Genomic DNA, 20980 nt, shown 5'->3' with positions numbered 1-20980 from the left:
ATGTTACTGCAGGTATAAAATGAACTCTTACCAAGATGAACTATACCTGCATAACATAATACTGGTTTGCTAAATTCAAGATTTTTGTTGGAAATTGCTTTATTGATTTAAAACAACTGACTTGCTGCCTAATCATAAGTCCTAGCCATCATTTTTTTATGTCCATAGTTCCAAAGTTCATTTAAGTGATAATATATATAAAATTGGCATTTACATTTTAACTGCCAGATAGTTACTAAGATAGCAAAATAGCAAATGTTCCATTAAGTAAAGTCATGTCATTATGAGGACTGTTTCTCAAAGCCTCAGGACTATGACACCGTGTGATTGATGAGTCTTGGGTACCTTTGTATTTCACTTGAAAATAGTAACTCCCTTCAAGGGACAAATGGCCAAAAGTCCATTCCTTTTTGGTTAAGCATGGAAGGAAGTGGCTAATTTTCCATCTATTAAGGTATAAGGAATTTGAATAGAAAATGGCTATAAAAGATAAATTCATGCCACCCGAATTTAAGAATGATTGCACAAAAATCATGATCTGAGCTAATTAAGACACAATATAAGAGGTATAACACTAGTCTGAGGTAAACATTAAAAAGCTTAAAACTCCAAAGTACGTAAAAATAGTCACAGTTGATACATGTTCTTATACTTTATAAGACTCTTCAGATACAAAACGTATAAATGTGTGCGCTGATTCATAAGGAAAATAAAAGGAAGCTCCTAAGTCAGCTTTGAAAAGTATATACAAGTGACAAGAAGAAACCCCACTGTCTCGGGATCAGCTAAAGATTTCATTAGAAGAGGTCTCGGCTTCTTCATTGGAACACTGGCTTAGACTAGGCAGGAGCTCGGGAGACGCAAGTTTAGAATTTCCGTTCTCAGTAACTCGTTGGGTATAAAACAAGATATAAGCTTGGGCTTTGCATACTTCATCCATAGTGCACATGTTTAACTTGGAATCATTGCAGTGTACCCAGAATCCTAGAGTGAAGCACAGAAATAGGATATTTATAAAGGATTTTTAGGACCTTTTAATATAAAGGGTATTAAGTTTTAGTGAAGTTAAGCTTTTGCTAAATAAGAACATTTTCTAGCCAATTCATTCTGCAATGAGAAATACTTGCATAGTTTGGGCAGCGTGTTACTTTGAGATCTCTTCATTCGTGAAATTAGTTGTAAGTTACATAGTCTGAGTAACCAGAGTATATGACATTCTAGATGTAAATTACCTGTTAATACTTTTACAGTTCAACATACTGTAAAGCAAACAATTTGCAACTCAATCTTGATAGTTTAATGTTGAATTAATTGGCTTTGTAATTATCTAGGCTTTTGTCCTTACTTCTGTTGCTTGTGTGTTAGCAGGAATGATGGTTATTCTTGGTCTATTCAACAGTCGGTACCAAAAAGGTAAATAAAAAGTGAAACCTCATTCCAGTCCCTTTTGTTAGAACTAGACTGTCCTAGAAGAAACCAAGGAAACTGCAAATGAATGTGTTAAACTTGAACTCGAAAGTGTGTTTCAAATATCTGATTTCCTCATTCATTAGAAACCCCGTTTTTTAACACAAACCAGTAAACAGGACCTGCCCTTTTTGGTGTGTCTTTAAGGTAACTTTTTCAGGCCATTGTTTTAGTGTAGTGTGTTAAACTACTGCCTGTGCTGCTGGTAGGTTCATGTCTTGGATGCTCTACTTCCAGTCAAATCGCCACCTAATGGCCCGGGAAAGCAGAGAAAGATGGCCCAAGTGTTGGGGCCCTTCTGCCCCAGAAGAGGCCTGGAAGGAGCTCCTGGGTCCAGACTTTGGTCTGGCCCAGCCGTGACTGTTGTGCCACCTGGGAAGTGAACAAGCAGATGAACTCCCCAATTCTAACATTCAAATCGTAAAGCCAAAACTATTTGACAAGATTGTCTTCACTGTTCTGTCCCTATAGGCATGAAATAATCAAAAGTACTGCAGACTTGCAGAGGAAATATTGTCTCTTTCCTGCACATCCTCCCTCTCCCCCCTTAACCAGCAGTACTGCACTTGTCTTTTCGAAACCAGTGGTCAAATGGTTTTGCAGATGATTTAGCAGCCAATTTAGACTTTGCTAAATTTTGAACTCCAATTTCCAAGTCTAAACCAAGGTAAAATATTTTTTTTCCTATCTATACCTCCTTCAGAATTATAGCAGTACGCAGTGTAGTGTCCTGAGCCAAATCCTTTCCCATGGTGCATTACTACAGCAGATAAATCATAGATAAAGCATTCTGGACTGAGGGATTTCAAGGTCTCCCTGCAGCAATAGGGCTCCATATTTAAGATTTCCTCAAAGCCAACATGAACACCAATCTTCTCCCGGTTATTACGTCCTGACCACCTGTGAACAAACCAGGGTAAAATTATCAAAATAGACAAAGGGAAAATAACCATGTATGAGGCCTAAACAGTTCTATAGAAGACCCCAGAGTATGGAATACATAGTAGCACATACAATAAGTATTAGATCTGTTCAATGTTAAGTTGGTTATAGATGGAATAATTTAAATTTACCAAACAAGCCTTGCCAGGTATTAAATATTTACCTTCTGTTGTTAGATAATTGGGGAGGAAAATCACTCAGAAAAGAAATGTTCTGAGAACATTTTCCTACTAGGTAAACCAAGGGATGTGAAGGCTTTTTAAATTCCTTATTGTCTTGCCACAGTATGAACAGATAACCTAAGATGGGAACTAGAATATATATCTCTTCTTGGCCAGTTACAGAGGAAAACAAAGCAGCACCTCTTAATTCCTTTGGATACCTCTGCCTTTCAAACTAAAAATACAGGAACTAGGAGCATGTACTGTGTAAGCAAGCATAACACCCTTGTGATAGAACTGAGTAACCTCCCTTATTCTATCGCTTGTTCAGTGTGTTGGTCATGCCTCCTAGAGCCTCCCATTGCTCAGTCACATACAATGTGTTAGGGATGTGTGAGGAAAAAAAAAATACATGGTAGTTCAAAAGAGTACAATCTGATTTGAGGTAGTGTGGCACAGACAGGACACAGATCACAACATAAATTAGGTGGCACAGTGGGTTGAGTTGCCACCTGTGATACCAGCATCCCAGGTCAGAGCACAAGAGCATCCCAGTTGCTCTGCTTCTGACCCAAGCCTTCTTATAATGGCTTTGGGAAAGCAGCAGAAGATGGGCCAAATACTTGGGCTTCTGCCAGCCACATTGAAGACCTGGATAAAGTTCCTGGCTCTTGGCTTTAGCCTCATCCAGTCCTGGCTGTTAAAGCCATTTGGGGAACGAACCAGCAGAAGTTCTTTATTGCTCTGCCTTTCAAATAACTAACTAAACCTTTGTGTATGACATTGAATTACTAAAACAGTGAGGTTTGGACAAATAGGCAGAGAGCAGTGTAGACAGTCAACATGAATATCAATGTGAAATGCTTGGAATATAAAATGGTACAGAACTAAATATGAACTGAGCAAAATGCACTGTCTGCTGGACTGAAAAATTCAACATCCTCCCTGCTACTGTGAACTGTTCAACTGATCTATTTCCTGACATCTCCCGAGACCATGAGCGATTAGAATGCCTTTGCTGTGCTAGCGAGAAGACAAGTAGCTGGCAGCCCTTAGGTAGCCTCAGGATGAGAACCAGTCACAACGAAAGCCAAGCTTTGATGACAGAGTAGAGGCTCAGCCCATCCCACCTACAACCTTGAGGGAGGGCAGGGTGGCTGAAGAACAGATGTTCACCACTGGCCAGTGCATTAATCACTGTGCCTATGTGATGAGGCCTCTGTAAGAAACCCAAAGAACTAGGTCTTCCTCACCCCTTGTTAGTGCCTTGCCTTGTGCAACTCTTCTGTCTGGCTATTCATTTGCATCCTTTATCCCATGAAAAATGGGTACACTTATGTAAAATGTTCTCATGAGTTCTGGAAGCTCCTCTTAAAATCTAATCAAGCCTGAAGAAAGGGTTATGGGAAGCTAGCTTTAGAACAGGTCTATCATCAGTTCAGCACACCTGGGCATCCAAAGTATAGGTCAGTCTCTTTGGACTGAGCTCTCAGTCTATTGGATCTGACACTCTAGATTGTGGGCAGAAGCTGAAGGAGCTGCGGGATGCTGAGCTGCTGTTGGCAGAACTGCTTGCTTGTTCAGTGGGAAATGTCCCCATACATCCTGTAAGCAGGGGTCACAGAAGTATTCTATGATGTGACTATAGCAGGAGAAACTGATCTTGTTAATTCCAGTATCTTCTCCACACCCTCCTTATAAAATGCATAAAGGACCCTACATCCAACATACCTCAAACTTTACTAAAAATGGGGGATCAAGCACATAAAGTAATAAGGCTTGCATGGTGCAAGAAGTGCATATCATTTTTTATATTTCTCTCTTTGGTTTAACCACAAAAATGAAATCTTGACTTACTAATATGTATAAAATCCTCTTAAGATGTCTAACTAGGGCCCGGCGCAGTGGCACAGTGGTTAAGGTCCTCACCTTGCACACCCGGGATCCCATATGGGTGCCGGTTCTAATCCTGGCAGCCCTGCTTCCCTTCCAGCTCCCTGCCTGTGGCCCGGGAAAGCAGTTGAGGACAGCCCAAGGCTTTGGGACCCTGCACGCGCGTGGGAGACCTGGAAGAGGCTCCTGGCTTTGGATCGGCATAGCATTGGCCATTGCGCTCACTTGGGGAGTGAATCATCGGACGGAAGATCTTCCTCTCTGTCTCTCTTCTCTGTATATCTGCCTTTCCAATAAAAATAAAATAAATCTTAAAAAAAAAAAGATGTCTAACTAGAAATATTCATTAACTCACTGGTAAATTGGGTACCAAGTTTTCTGTGCTGATAGAAATGCAATGAAATGATAACACAAAGTATAACACTATGCTAGAAATTCATAGTGGCCCGTGTTGGAGGAAAAGGGAAGAACACAGGATTGGCAGGGACACAGTATACAGCTGGTTTTAGAAACATTGTCTAAATGGGATGTTGGACTGTCTGACAGTGTCTGTACCAACAGTGTCGGGACACACAAATAGCAGACTGATGGAAATATGACTCCTTATGAAGGACTATACTACTGTAGCAACATGGGGAAAATCAGTCAAGGGCTGGGAACTTGGGATGGGGGAAATCCTAGGCTCTATGGAATTGTATGATAAAATTCAAAATTCAAAATAAAAATAAAATAATTGTCTACATCCTTCTAGCTTCCTGTATGCATCTTCCAAACTCATTTTGCCTTTTACGCAAAGGTAGTCACTGTCTCGAATATTAAAACATGTAGATACTTCAAAAAGTTCATGAAAAATAGAATTAAAAGATTTTTTTAATGCAAAAAGCATTGTGACATGAATGAATATTCACATTCCCTTGTTTGATATTTTTACAATGTTCATGATTCAATAAGAAAATCTATAGGTACATATTTAAGAGTATGATAATATACAGAAGAATTCCCAAATGGGCAGGATTAAGGAAATGTTCAAAAAATGTTTGCCAGAGAAACTAACCCAGCACACAGCAAGCTCCCTATTTCGATATCTCTCTTAGGAGGACAAAAGAACCCTAACCTTTGCTGGGAATGTAAGAGTTTTACAACCTAGCAGTAGTTTCCTTAATCATCAGTAAAGCTTGGATTATTTCTTTAATATTTTATAATTAAGTTTATTCATGATGTTAATGTATAGCTAAAAAGAGTTACATGGGATAGACTTTTGGTCTAGGGATTAGATGCCCACATGTCCAATGGAATGCCTAGGATCTGACCCCACGCCTGGGCTCCTGACCCCAGCTTCCTCCTGATGCAGGGAGTCCCCCAGGAGGGATAGGGGAGCCCCGGAACTGCTTCCTGCCACCTATGTGGAAGGCGCTGATTTGAGTTCATGGTTGCTTTGCTACTTTGGGGGAGTAGATCAGCAATTAGACTCTGAAAAACAGGCACATGATCAAAATATATCGTTCAAGTTTAACTTTCTATGACAATTAGGCCCTTAGAGTAGGAATTTTAAAGCAGAATGAGCTAGATTTTAAGCTGCCAAAGAGTGAATTAATTACTATACAAACTGAGTTTGTATTTTACCTGAAATTTAGAAATTAATCACCTGAAATTTAGAAACTAAGTTTTCCTTGTTAATGCTTTGAATTAAATTTTACTGTGAAGATTAATTCAGAATAAATAAACTTTTTCTTATTTATGATAGGTAAATAAATACTACATTGAAATTTGAATTTTCATTAGAATTCATTATTCTTTCCCTTATAACTTGCTCTGTGCTGATGTGTGATACACAATACTTTTTTTTATTCATTTATGTTATTTGAAAGGCCAAGTTACAGAGAAAGGGAGAAACAGATCTTGCATTCACTGGTTCATTCCCCAAATGGCTGCAACCACCATTTTGGAAATATAGTAAGTAAAAAATAATTAAAGAAACAAGCAAAAAGAGGACACAGATCTACCATCCACTGGTTCCCTCCCCAAATGCCCACAACACTGAGAGTTGGGACTGGCCTGGCCAAAAGCAGGAACCTGGGACTCACTCTAGGTGTCCTACTTGTATGGTGGGGACCCAAAGCCTTGAGCCAGCACCTGCTGCCACTCAGGGCATACATTAGCAGGAAGCTGAAACTGGGTGTGAAGCTGGAACTTCAACGCAGCCACTTGAACACTACACATCTTGGGTGATTTCACTACAACAAATGCCCTCCTCTGGTGATCATAACTTTAACAGCCCCAACCAACAATTCTAATGGTTAGGTCAACAGTGATTAGTTCTCGAGAGTGGGTCTGAGTAACAGACGTACTTTGACTTTCTGTAATATAGTACTTGAATTTTTAAAAGGCATTCTTATTAAAACAGTAAAAATATGTACAAGAAATATAATCTCAATGGTTTTCTAGTCATAGCACAATGAAGTAACTTCTTCAGTGGGTTTTAATTCCTTGAGAGAATAGAGTTCCTCAGGTTAACATTCACCCGAAGTATAAAACCATTCACTCAGATTAACCAACATTAGCCAATTAAGTCACTCCAGTAAATATATTTCAGAAGTTTCAGCTACTGTCATAAGTGCTGTAGGTTGAACTGGTATATCTTTGATCAAAAATTTTCCACAAAGCAAATGGATAAAGCATTACTAGTTACAGATTTAGAGATACATGCATTATAAATGCTGAATATTAGGGACTAGAAGCATAATTAAATTTACAAAGAGTATTATCCCTTAGCTCAAAATATGAGGAGTTTGCTGAGAAAGAGATTGAGAGGTTAATTAGGTTGGTTAATTATTGACTCTGGTGTCTATTGGTCAAGGCTAAAGACAATGAATTTTTTTTTTTTTTACAGAAAATAACGCAAATCATCTAATTCAGTATATGCTATTTAAAGTTAATTTGCCATGTGTTACTTAATTATAAAACCTTATGAGCAAGCTGAGAAGTGTGACATTGGTAGGCAACCAGTAACACTGGAAGTACTGACCTGAACCGTTTGAGGTGCAGTCTGAGCACCTGAGGCAGGTGGCATATCATCAGCTGTTTCTGGGCTTCTGTTAGAATAACTGGCTTCGGTGAAAACCTTCTGCGCTTTGCTGTGATGTCAAAGAATGAGAAGCAAGTAAGGACACAGGAAATGGTGAGACAGCTTTGTAAATTAATTTAGTTAATTCATTGGATAGGTACTAACTGTGTAAGGGGTAGAGATGGGGGCTTTGTCCTTAAGCAATATTTGGTACACAACTGGCAAACTAATTCATACAGGTGAACTTCTAAGGACATTGTTTAATAATAATCTTGTAAACTAGGTAACAGAATGAACTACACTGCCATTATATTGGAAAGTGGGTTTGACTATGTCCATTTATGGGAAAACGTTGAAATTTTCCTTAAACATTTTAAAATATATATTTTCCAAACAACTCTGCAGTGGGTTTATTTACTGACATGGATCAGGACCCAGGGACAGCAGCCTTCACTGCTGAAGCCACCCTGCCCCACCCCTCTCCTGGGGACCCACCTGATCAAGGCCAGTGCCCAGAGAGCAGGCCTTTACTTTTGCCCAGTTAACATCAGATTTTAAACAAATGAAACCTGGAATTCTTCTACTTATCCCTTCTACTTCTCCAGAGTTCTATATAAGGATTCTATCCTACAGCTTCTGGCTAGGTTGTCTGCAACTACAGTTTGCTCTGCATGTCCAGGGAACTAACCTTCAACTTGTACACTGGGTCCACCGGTGGTGGCCCTTCCTGTGTGGCAGGTGGGCTCAGACCACCATGAGGCTGTGTCTCCACTGCACCCTGCGGTCTACCCTGCAGGTTGGTCCCCCTGAGATCCAGGAGTCCAGCTGCTGCTGAATGTCCTATACCTATGTCTAGATTGTCTCCCAAAACCTGTCATCCTAGTAGAGCCAGATAGGGAACTGTCACCTTCATGACTTGCATTTATAAAATATTTGCTTTTGTTTACTGAAACAGCCTCTTCAGGCCTGTCAGGTCCCTGCTGATAAACAAACTCCATGTAAAACCACAGTCTGCATTTCTAACAGCTATTGACCTTCAGATTCAGTGATGCAAACAGACTATTCATATTTACTTTTGGAGAAGACAAAAAACACATCACAGCAAAAACAAAGGCCTATTTTTCTCAACAACTGTTCCTATCAGACAGCCCTCAGAAAAAAATATTAGTTTAAATCATTCTAGAAAACCATCAAGTGACGTTTAAATTTCTTTAGTGCTGGAATATTCAATGTTCATTTTCATCTAACGAATAGAACTGAAAGCCTTAGAATCAGTTAGATATGCTGGGGAGAATTCCTGCAAATACGTAGCATAAGCCCTGAAATGCCAGTGTGAGGGAGGAGATGCAAATGATGCAGTGTTTCCATGAAGAAGACGCTGAGCTGGTTCATCGTCCCGCCCTCAACTGAGGCCCAAGACCCCAACAGGTCCCTTCCACACAGCAGTGTGAACATGTGGCAAGCTGCTTACCTTGATCCACAGCAACCACCATAACTAACCAGAGACAATAGATGCTTCTGATTAAACTTTGGTTTTATGAAGTGATCTAAACAGCAGCAGCCCAGTTAGACATTATGTCCTGTCATACCTGTGCATACACGCATATAACCTATTTATCAAGATTTTGATATGTGGTGTAGCAAAACAAACTCAAGAAGCCAATGTTTCCCATTGCACAACATGTTTGCTACTTTATTCTCTTTCACATAACAAATGTAGATTTCTTAGTTTATGAACCCCTCATCTCCATAACTGTCACAAGGATCAAAAACTTTTAGGTTAATATCAATAAAGAAAAGCAAACAGTTTATAAATAGTGATATTAAAGAAGAACTGTCTAGTATTTTTTTTTAAAGATTTATTTTTATTATGTTTTTATTGGAAAGGCAGATATACAGAGAGGAGGAGAGACAGAGAGGAAGATCTTCCATCTGATGATTCACTCCCCAAGTGAGCACAATGGCCGATACGAAGCCAGGAGCCTCTTCCGGGTCTCCCACATGAGTGCAGGGTCCCAAGGCTTTGGGCCGTCCTCGACTGCTTTCCCAGGCCACAGGCAGGGAGCTGGAAGGGAAGCGGGGCTGCCGGGATTAGAACCGGCGCCATATGGGATCCCGGGTGTGCTAGGTGAGGACCTGAACCACTTGCGCCACTGCGCCGGGCCCAGAACTGTCTAGTATTTTTCAGTAAACTCAAAGAAGTTTATTTGCAAAAGTGTTATTTGAGGAATGTCTTCTGGGCCGCAGTGGCTAAGTGGCAAAAGTCCTTGCCTTGCACATAACAGAATCCCATATGGGTGCTGGTTCTAATCCCGGCAGCTCTACCTCCCATCCAGCTCCCTGCTTGTGGCCTGGGAATGCAGTCGAGGACAGCCCAAAGCCTTGGGACCCTGCACCCATGTGGGAGACATGGAAGAAGCTTCTAGCTCCTGGCTTTGGATCGGCTCAGCTCGAGCCATTGCAGCCATTTGGGGAGTGAACCAGTGGAGGAAGATCTTTCTCTGTCTCTCTGTAAATCTGCCTTTCTAATAATAATAAATAATAATAATGTCTTCCAATTCTTTGTGTTTCTGTGTTAATCTTAGAAAAGCACAAATATTCTGTTTCTACTTACAGTTACATTGGTCACATACGTAGATTTTTCCTTCTAATACTTCAGTTTCTGTAAATTTGGCCAACATTTCAGTAACCAGACATGGCTGGGAAGCATTATCTTTTCCATTGCATTGGTATCTCTCTGGAAATTCCAGTGACAAGTCCCAGAAGGGTTCTATTGTATTTGACTTGTTGTCACATGCAAGACATGTAACCTGCAAATGAAAATATTCATTCCTCAGATTATAATTCTTCTGTTAAGACATTAACTCCTCTTAGGAGAGATTATTACCAGTAAAAAAGCTTTTCTCATGAAAATGTAGCATTACATTACACTGTGGTATAGCAAGTTAAGCTATTAGCTATAGTGCTGGCATCCCACAAGGGTGCCAGCAGCAGATGTTCCAAGAGCTTGAACTCCTACATCCATGTGGGAGGCCTGAAAGAAGCTCCTGGCTCTGGCCTGGCCCCATCCCAGCTGTTGCAGGCATTTGGGGAGTGAACCAGGGAATGGAAGACCCCCCTCTCTTTCTCTCTTGCCCCTCACTCTCTATAGTTCTTTCAAGTAAATAAACTTTTTTTTTTTTAATTAGTGCTGGGAGGTGGGGATGGCACTGTGGATGAACAGGCTAATCCTCCACCTTCAAGTGCCAGCATTCCATACGGGTACCAGTTTGTGTCCCAGCTGCTCCAATTCCAATCCAGCTCTCTGCTAATGGTCTGGGAAAGCAGCAGAGGATGGCCCAAACCCTTGGGACCCTGAACACCCATGTGGGAATGGCTCCTGGCTTTAGATCAGCTCAGTACTGGTCACTGAAGCTGTTTGGGGAGTGGACCAACAGATGGAAATCTTTCTGTCTCTGCCTCTCCCTCTAAATCTGCCAGCAGCAGGTTCAAGTTCCAGCTGCTCCACTTCCAATCCAGCTCTGTGCTAATTTGCCTGAGAAAGCAGTGGAGGATGGCCCAAGGTTCTTTGTCTCAGACCCATGTGGAAGACCTAGAATAAGCTCCTGGCTCCTGGCTTCAGATTGGCCCAGTTCCAACCAATGTGGCCATTTGGGGAGTGAACCAATGAATGGATGAATCATCAGACGGAAGATCTTCCTCTGTCTCTCCTCTCTGTATATTCTCCTTTCCAATAAAAGTAAATCTTTAAAAAAAAATTTATTTCTTATAGAGACCCATTACTTAGATCAAAGAGTCCAGTTTTCAATCTCACTTTTCACAACAAATGAAACTTTTATGTAGTAAATGAAATAAAAGTAAACAATTAGGACTATTGTAGATGAAAGCAATTTGTTCACTTTAAAATTTCCCCATCTACTTGTTAAAGCCTTCAGACTTTGATCCTTTGGCTTTATAGGAAATTCTCCAGTTCTTCTCCTTGGACCTCAAATCTAATTGTCCAAATGGGCAGCACATCCATTCCTAATACAGATGTATCTTTAATCTGTTACTGCTGGGACTGAATCTTTAACACCTCGGAGAATGAATGTTATACAGGCTGAGTATCCCTAACTCAAAAACGTAAAGTTTTAAATGCCCGCCCTCCCCCAACAAACGTCTGAGAATATCATGCTGGCATAAAAAAGTCTGATTTTAGAGCATTTCATTTAATTTTTCATCTACCTAAAAGGCAGAAAGAGACACAGAGGGAGTATGAATGAAACCTGACGTCTGGTTGCTCACTCTCCAAATGCCTGCAACAGCCAGGGCTGGGTTAGGTCAAAGCCAGGGGACCAGGAACTCATCCGGGTCTTCCCCATGAGTATACTGGCCCACGCACTGCAGCCATCATTGCTGCCGTCCAGGATACATAAGCAGGTTGTGTCACACTGCCTACTACACAGTGCATTTTAGAGAGTGAATTTTTATATCAGGAATGTTCAACTGGTAAAGTCTAGTGGATATTCCCAAATCTAACAGTTCCCCAAATCGCAACACTGGATGCTAAGCATTTTGGACAAATACGAATTATGAACTTAGAAAATTTTTTCTCGACTCCTCTTTACTCTCCCAAACTTTTGATAGCATGGACTGAAAACTATTTCCAAGGATTCATATGAAGAATTATAAATGAGTGAGCTGACTTGCAAGGTACTTTTGTTAAAGCTATCTATATAACTTAATTTTCCCCAAGATGAAAACAGCATTTTAACAAGTCCATACCTGACTAAGAAGTTGTCCATGAAAAATGTTATTGACAACATTCAGAACTTGTTTGATAAGTTTCCTTTGAGAGGAGGGGATAAGAGCTGGTAAGCTGGTACCAGTTGTCTCTAGTTCATGTTGTATTTTATCTAAAAGTTCGCAAAGAAATTCCTGAGCATCCTGTTGAGCATAACCACGAAAAGCAGGAATCAGTCTCCACACAGAGTGTAACATAGCAAATGGGGAGACCAAAGCCCACTTTCCAGACCACATGACTTGGAACAAAGTGTGCAATTCATGACAAAGAGAAATGTATTGTGAACTGGGTTCTCGAGGCTGAATAAGTTCCATCTTCCTGCTTTTTGAGGCTCCACCACTTAATCCGGATGACAGACTCGAATGTCTGGAACGACCATGGCCGATGTCCTTTTCTTGGCATTCATTCATTTGACAGGCTACAGCATCTGTTGCTGGGGGGTGCTTATAAGATCTAGGCTTGTCACCAGCTGTCACGGTCAGCCATTGGTTCAGATCCAGCTTTAAAAAACACTGTCGAAAAATAAGTAAGTGACTCAACACTTGAAGAACAGAATTCATATAGCAAGTATTTCCCAAATTTCTCAGTCCTGTTACACCAGGAGTTACTACTGGCTTTCTTTTAACCGAGGAGTCACTGCCTTTTTTAAGTGGTGCATCTTCTGAGGTGGACGATACTTTATTTTTGGCTGGTGATGGCGGAGTTTGTGGTGACCCTTGAATAGAAACTATTTCGGCTGTGGTGGACTGAGCTAGGCCTTTCAGACGTAAACTCTTCCTTGGAGGCACACTTTCCAGCTCTACTTTAACGGGATCCTCTAATTCATGTCGTCTTTTCTTGACTTCTCTTTTCGTCACTGTTTTTTCCTGAGATTGTTCTTTTTGCTTTTTCCTTCTAATGGGTAACTGTTGCAACCAGATTCGAAAGACTTTGCCCATTAGCATCCTCCTCCTGTGCCAAAGAGCAGTATACATTTGGTCTTCATTTTGAAGCAGAGATTGAGCGCCGTCGCGTGACAGGTAAGAATCATCACTTGTACCCATCGACCGCAAAATCCTCCCACTGCGGGTGGTGCAGTGATAATTTTGGCTTTTCATTGCACTTAATGTACTTCGTAGTAATTTCAGGTCTCCAGCTGCATTATCGTTAAGAACATAATCATCACAAAGATAGCAAAAAACATACATCTCATTCACCTCCAATGCAACAGGATGACCGCTTTCTTGAAAGTGTCTCAGTGCGTGCTCCTCAATGTATCTCCCACAAGCAACATGGCAGCAGCTGAGGCAAGCCCAGATGGACTCGGTGGTGTTGCAGTCCACACAGTGCCACTTCTGGGGTGTGAGGATGGAATGGTCTTGGGAAAGCCGCAGCTGACTGACGTGTTTGCACTTATCCATTGTCAACGTTTACTTAGTCCAGTTGGAGAAGCACATAATCCAAAGTTCACAATGCTCCAAGCACCTGAAAACTAAGCAGAACAATGTGCATTTTTAAGAAACAAAAACCAAATCTTTCTTATGCGGTATTTCCCCAAGAATAATAGATGACAAATTCACTCCCTCTATTCCTACTTTCTGAGCTGCCTTTCCTGTGCAGCTCTAACTTTTCCTCTAATCTGGACTTCTCTAAGGGGTCCTCTACCTTGCTCAGGAAACTCACTCCCACCTTCTCTGATGGGATGGGCCCCTTTAAACACTGTGTTTTTAACATTATGATTTATTTATCTGGACCGACACCGACACCTAGGTATAGGTGGCGGCACAAACCTAAGTGCTGGGGCCATCTTTGGCTGCTTTCCCAAGCACAGCAGGGGGGACTGGGATCAGAAAGTGGAGCAGCAATGACTTGAACCATGGATTCTCTCTCTAACTTTGCCTTTCAAATAAACAGAGAAGTCTTTTAAAAAGAATAATGCGGGCCCGGCGCGGTGGCGCAAGTGGTTAAAGGTCCTCGCCTTGCACGCCCGGGATCCCATATGGGCGCCGGTTCTAATCCCGGCAGCCCTGCTTCCCTTCCAGCTCCCTGCCTGTGGCCCGGGAAAGCAGTCGAGGACAGCCCAAAGCTTTGGGACCCTGCACCCGCGTGGGAGACCCGGAAGAGGCTCCTGGCTTCGGATCGGCATAGTATCAGCCCGTTGCGCTCACTTGGGGAGTGAATCATCGGACGGAAAATCTTCCTCTCTGTCTCTCCTCTCTGTATATCCGCCTTTCCAATGAAAAAATAATAAAAATAAATCTTTAAAAAAAAAATGCATTCTAGGAAACAACATTGTGGCAAACAGGTCAATTAGCAGCTTGGGACACTTCAAACCCACATGGCAGTGTCTGCCTTTATTCTTGCCCTAGCTTCCAGAAAATGCACATTCAGGCACAACATACCTTAAAAAAAATATTTATTTGAAAGGCATAATTAGAAAGAAACAGAAGTAGAGGCAGAGAGGGACAGACACAGAAAGAGGTTTTCCATCCGCTGGCTCACTCCCAAAATATCCATCATGGCTGGGGCTGGGCAACGTTAAAGGCAGAAACTTCTCCAAGGTCTTTCATGTGGGTGCAGGGACCTAAGCACTTGCTGGTGTTCTGCTGCTTTTGCAGCAACATTAGCTGGGAGCTGCATCAGAAGCAGAGCAGTCAGGACCCAACCAAGTGCCCTTATGGATCAGGCACTGCAGGTGGTAGTTTAACTGCCAAGTCACAGCGCACACCCTAATATATACTCTTCTACTCTCATCCTAGACAAGCCACTTCCCATACATCTGTTACAATGTTTTTAACATTCAAATGACATTGTGAATAAGTCTACATTTTTCTTTTTCTTTTTTCGCTCTTCTTGAGATAGGAGCCAATAAAGGAAGTGGGCATGCACATTTTACATAAACATACTTTCTACTTTAATTGAATACACAAAGTAATGTGGGGCATAAAGTAGAATATATATTTTTAAGTACAATTGCTTCACAGTGATCATTTTTTATAGAAAGAAATGGAATTTCAGTAGGAAGTACTTCCTAGGAACTACAAACCAGGCCAGTCATTTCATGCATTTGGATAAGAACGAAAGTAACTTTATCATAGTTCCACAGGAATTGTCATAACCATGCCTACTTCTTATTAGCAGTTCTCCATTTTTCATTTACTTCAGGGAACCCCAATAGCAGCTCATCCTCTGAAGAGATGTGTGAAATGCCAAGGATCAAGGGTAGTGCTTAGTATACAGAAAGGGTTCAATATCTTTGAATGAACAAATTATTGAACACATCAACACCATGAACTCTCACTCTGTGGGTCCTCTCGGGTCGGCCATTACACCTATTATGCGCTCTGGCAGCTCTCCACGTCAATCATGATGCTCTGGTTCCTTCTTTCTTTCTTTAGCAATCTAGAATCTATAATTACGTTTGTCTCATTTGAAACTTGCCATTAAATAAAGGATCTCCTTTTCCTAGGCTTTCCTTGCGTCTCTGACACAGATCTTGAAGATACTGGAGGCTAAAGCTCCTGGAAACCAAGTTCCACCTCCCTATGCATACTTACTAGTAATTTCCCTCCAAAATATTCATAACATACATTATACCAACATACATATACATCATCATACTACAGCTAACATCATAGTAATGAGGGAGTCATCCAGAGAAACACTGAACATTTTACTTTGGGTCTAATAAGCTGATTCCAAATGCTTCATATATAAAATGTAGAAAGTTCATTAAAAATGTATTCCTTGGGGTGGGCTCCACTGGGCGCACATGCTTCAGAGTGCCTGGACTGACTGTCTGAGATGCAGCTTTCGGCTAACGCCCCTGGGAAGCACATGATTCCCCAGCTGTCTGGGTTCCTGCCACTCAAAAAGGGAGACCCAGATGCAGTTCTAGGCTCCTGGCTTCCGTCTAGATCAGGCCCAGATGTTGTGGGAATTTGGGGAGTCACCCAACAGATGGAAGATCTCTCAGATCTCTGTCTCTGTCACCCTGCCTTGCAAATAAATTTGAAAATGAAAATCTTTACAGTTTTTTTTTTTGCTGTCTCAAAGTCCTGTGACTATCATTTGTAGCTTTTACAAGAATCTTTTGTTCAAAATTCAGTAACCACATATCCTAGGAGGATATTTCAGTGCCCTGCCACTCGCTGAGGCTGAGCGGGAAGGCAAAAACCATCTTGTGACTGACTCCAGAGAATGGGTCTCCCCACCCCCATGTATTTCCTAACATGAGTAGATTCCAGCTTTTCTAATCTCCCTTGAACACACAGCTCCACCACATTCCAGCATCCAAACTGGTTATGCCACAACAGGAAGGCAAGACACCTCAAAGCACCTTTCCCTTCATACAGTTAAGCCAGAATGGTGCCTTTCTCTGCACCTGTAAACTAAACACATTCACAGGGTCCCCCTAGTCAGCCCTTAAGTCAGGTACTGGATACATAGAAGCAGCACTTGGCCTTCAGGAACTTCAGGAAGTTCTCGAACACTCCCACCAAATACATCAGCAGGATCGAAGTCTGTGCAGAACAAGTTTGGTGCAGTGTGCATGATACCTTATTTATTTATTTACTTTGTAGAACGAAACCTGTGAAGAGGAGGGGAAACACCTGTCTGGGAACAATATACTTCAAATATTTATCCTGAATCTTCAACAGAATTGTTCAATTTAAATGTTCCTTAAAGGTGTTACTGAATTTTGTATCAAACAGTGCTGTAATTATTATTCAACATTTTAAAGCTAAAAAAGTCAACATTTTAGAAGAAAACCAAAACTGGCACACAATGAAAGTAGCAAAAAAAAATTTCGATGTCAGAAACTCTGTGCCTGGATCTATTTGATCAGTATTAAAATGCCTCTAGATTTCAATGTGGGCAATTTACAGTAATACTGGACCAAAAACCTGGACCATTATGTAATTAAAGGCCTGCATAAAAAACACGCAAAACAAAAACCCAGCGATATCCAAATGAGGAGGGGGAACCGCGACAAGATGTTTAAATTAAGGATAAGCGGATTAGTGTCCCAAGGACAGTGAACTTCAAAGCTTCTACTCTCTTTCACCTCAACTGAATATCGAATCTCACTGAGATGAGGAAATGTTCTATCAACAGGTGCTTAACAGTCCTGTTTTGATTTTCAAATCCGATCAAAGTAAATTGCTCATTTTCCCTTCTTGTTCACACCAAACGCAGGTGTTGGAGACAACTCGAAAACAGAATTCCAGACCCAAGATGTTCCTAAAACTGCTTACAGGCAGCTACTGCGCAAACTCGGGAAGCGAATGCTCCGAGGCCGTTTTCTCACGCTAAATTCACAACCCGTCCACCAGCCGGAGAATCCTAAAGAAGGCTTTTCAAAGAGGAGCAGAGCAGGGGGGACGACGAAGAAGAAGTCAGTTACCCAGGAGTCACTCAACAGTTTATAACTTGCAACATTAAAACGGCAAGAAACGATACAGTTATCAGGAGGATTTCCAACACCTCCTACTTGCAGCTGAAACAATTATGTTTCGGTTTTTCTTTCCTTTTTTTTTCTTTTTTAAAATTAAGGATGGTGAGGGTGTCCCACCTTCACTTAAGCTTGAGCATTTTGGTTTTTTCCTCCCTCGCGCTGACAGACTCCTAATGTCCCCCCTCTCCCAATGGCGGTCAGCCTGCAAGCGCGCCCACGCCACGGCGGGCCAGCGGGAATGGTTCAAAGCAGCAGGTGCGGGCTGCCTGCGGGCGGGAACTAAGAGCATGCATGCACCAAACACCAGACTCGCTCCTTCCCCAGGCACCCCTCCAGGGCCTTGGGGAGCACCCCTTCAGGGTCTTGGGGGCACCCCTCCCAGGACCTTGCGGAGCACCCCTCCAGGGTCTTGTGGGCACCCCTCCAGGGCTTTGGGGGCCAACCCTGCGGGCCGCACGCGCCTTCACCCCATCGAGCCCGCGCGCCCACCGCGCCACCCCTCCGCAGCATCCTCCCTGCCCCCCAGCTTCGCCGCCGCCCACTCTCCCAGCCTGGCACCTCTGGCACTCGCTTGATGACACCGGGACGCCGTCCGCAGCATCGCACGACCCACCGAAACTTTCCAGGGGCGCCAGTTCTAAATTCGCCCAACCCCTCGTCGCCGTGGGCTCCCCGGCTGGTTCTTCTCAATCTGTCATCTGTTCCCTTCTTCTTCCGTCAATGATCTGTCTCCTGGCTTCAGCGCCCTCGGCGACGGGAAAAACGCCGCCAGGTGCCTCCGGGCCCCTGGAACTCGCGTCTCCCGTCCGCTCCCTCTAGGAGCCTTGTTCTGCCAACCGCCGCCGCGCGCGTGCCCCTTCATGCACTGTCCAGCCCGAGCGGGGGCGGCCATCTTGGCGCTCACCCAGAGCCCCCTCCGCCCCGCCCACCCTCGCTGAGCAAGGTAACTCGGACTGCGCGGCTGGCCACGCCCCTCCTCGCCGCGGACCGTGCAGCCTCACTGCAGGCCACGCCCCTTTCCACCACGGGCCGTGCAGCCCCACTGCAGGCCACGCCCCTCTCCACCACGGGCACGCCCCCACCGCGGGCCCGGCACCCGCGCCCCGGTCTCTCCCGGGCCCTGTGGAGGCTGAGGGGAAAGCCGAGCGGCTTTCTCGAGCGCCGCACGCTGCTGTGCGTGAACGAGACAAAGCCACCTCAGCCGGCCGGCCGCGCACCTGTGGAAGCCAGCGGGGCGGGGAAGGGGTGGAGAGCTCGAGGAGGCGAAGCCAGGGTTTGCTGCGTGCTGTGAGCGTACATTGCGGCTCCTTGCGTGAGTTTCTGCGGCTCCCACAACGTCCAGCAGCCGTGGCAGAAACTCCCTCCCATACCGCTGTCTTCCACATGGGCCCAAACAACCTGGCAAGCATAAGCAGTTCTTCCAGAAAACATTGTCCCCGCCGAGGAGGGCCGGGCTGTGAGCCTCCACACTCGGCGTTGGTCGGTCAGTTCCATGAGGGAGGAAAGCTCTTCCCTGAGAAAACAGAATTAAAGAACGCAGAGAGGCGCCCCTGTCTCAGGTCAGCTCATCTGTCGTCCCAAAAACAAAGACCGGAGTCTCAGGAGGAGAGGGTTGGTGTGCAGAAGCGGGTGTGTGTGTGAAGGGGTCGGGAACGGACCTGGTCCTGTTTATACATCTAAACGTGGCGTTCAACCCTGAGCCAGCTCGCCCTCAGCCACCCGCTGGAGAATCAACACGAACGTGCCAAGTTGATAACATGCCAATTGACTGCCAAGACCAGGAATACGTAAGGCAAGCTCTGAAATTGAACAGTTCCCTTCTTGGGAGGAGTTGAGTGATGGTTCCTGAGACAAAAAATGAGCATGGAAGATGTTTAAAGGGGGAAAACATCCAACGGAAATGAAATGAACTGGCTGCTCAAGTTCTTGAAGTTCGGGCACAGGAACCCCTTGGGAACTAGTTCGTAGGTAGGTAACAAATAGCGACGCAGTCTAATCCATTTAAGTTTAGTAAAATGCCCAAAAGGTATGTGAAGATTACAAGTGCATGCAATGTTCATCATATAAGTAAGGATTAAACATGAGGAACGTATTTGCATAGTTTAACACTTAGAGCTTTCAAATTTTTTTTGTTTTATATATATAGTAGTTCTGATCCAATCAGTTCCCAGCGCATTCCTTCCCACTCAACACACAAAAAGTGTCTTTTAATCTTACCCCGCCACACACACACACACACACACACACACCTGAATTAAATGCCCTGAAAGCATTTAAAGGAAAGCTTCCCATAAGAGGAAATATTTCATCAAATTGCAGTGTGTCTGGTAACAATGTCTTTTTTTTCCCCCTGTGATTCCTTGAAAGCAAAATACAACCTGGCTTGAAACCCTGGTTCTCCTTTATAAAATGCCATAAAATCGTGCTGAGGAAGTCCTGGGTCCAGCCAGTCCGTTGTGGAAACACTAAGGTCTTTTACCTGCGACCGTGGGAACTGTGGAGGCTTTTTCCTTACAGTGTGATTTGGAATAATAGTGAAAACCAGAAACTCACTCCCTCAGGAATTTCCCGCGGCGAGCTCTGGCTTCTTTCCTCTACCCCAGGGCCTCCCGATGGCAACCGCATTATTACCTAAGTGTCCTAATAATTCTCCTTTGATTTTTCTATTTGGAAATCCATCTCATCAAATCTCAGCTTTTTACGATCACTTTTAAAGCCTCCTCCACCCGCTTCCTAGCTTCGTCAAGTCACGTCCCCACACGTACCTATGAAATCCTCACAAACGAAGTTTTGGATACTTGAGGCACGGCCCACCTTGGAATCAGGGCAGATGTGTGTCGCCTCGGTTGACGGCCCTCCCGCTTCCACGCCTGCAGATCATCACGATCGGCCTCTTCCAGGCCCGGCCTAAACCTTCACCTCCTGGAAACTTCCTTCCTAGTAACTGCTGGCCGGCCAGCTCCCATCCCCCACCCCAGCAGTACATTATTATGCAGTCGCTGCTTTTGTTCAGAGTTCCGAGCTGGGGTGTTCTCTCTCATTTGCATTGTAACCTCCTGGCAAGCCAAGACGGGGCTCCTTCTGTGTAGACCCCTCGAAGGCTTTTACTATAGTGTTGGCCAAAAGGTCCCTTAAAATACCCCATGAATGAACAGAATTAGAAATTCTTTGCCATAAAATGGGATTTCTCTTGTCTTTTACAACAAGCCAAACAGTTGCCTAAACCCGAAATT

General features: G+C 43.5%; 1 protein-coding gene across 4 annotated transcripts; it reads right to left on the bottom strand.

Moving 5' to 3' along the window:
* Positions 1 to 642: 642 nt before the first annotated feature.
* USP44 (ubiquitin specific peptidase 44) lies at positions 643 to 20706 on the bottom strand. 4 transcript variants are annotated; one of them, XM_040980601.1, is made up of 6 exons: positions 20562 to 20706; positions 12292 to 13781; positions 10142 to 10337; positions 7489 to 7597; positions 2162 to 2367; positions 643 to 984 (listed from the first exon to the last, which is right to left on the bottom strand). In XM_040980601.1, exons 2-6 carry the CDS (start codon positions 13708 to 13710, stop codon positions 782 to 784), a joined length of 2133 nt encoding a protein of 710 aa, XP_040836535.1. In that variant the 5' UTR covers positions 13711 to 13781; positions 20562 to 20706; the 3' UTR covers positions 643 to 781. The 4 variants fall into 4 exon arrangements, with proteins under 4 accessions (XP_040836535.1, XP_040836542.1, XP_040836526.1 ...); XM_040980608.1 differs by having other exon boundaries at positions 20513 to 20656; XM_040980592.1 differs by lacking the exon at positions 20562 to 20706 and adding an exon at positions 18306 to 18557.
* Positions 20707 to 20980: the final 274 nt, after the last annotated feature.

Source organism: Ochotona curzoniae, unplaced genomic scaffold, assembly GCF_017591425.1.
Source record: "Ochotona curzoniae isolate NIBS_2020 unplaced genomic scaffold, NIBS_Ocur_1.0 contig_1014, whole genome shotgun sequence".
Classification (NCBI taxonomy): Eukaryota; Metazoa; Chordata; class Mammalia; order Lagomorpha; family Ochotonidae; genus Ochotona; species Ochotona curzoniae.
This window is presented reverse-complemented; position numbering and strand designations above follow the sequence as displayed.

What these genes read in the sequence shown, in the direction of transcription:
- USP44 (XM_040980601.1), bottom strand. Translation starts at nt 13,710, where the DNA reads ATGGATAAGTGCAAACACGTCAGTCAGCTGCGGCTTTCCCAAGACCAT. An exon ending in ATGGACAACTTCTTAGTCAG is followed by an intron (nt 10,338 to 12,291) that starts GTATGGACTTGT and finishes TTTCATTTGCAG; the next exon opens with GTTACATGTCTTGCATGTGA. An exon ending in CTGCACCTCAAACGGTTCAG is followed by an intron (nt 2,368 to 7,488) that starts GTCAGTACTTCC and finishes GTTTGTTCACAG; the next exon opens with GTGGTCAGGACGTAATAACC.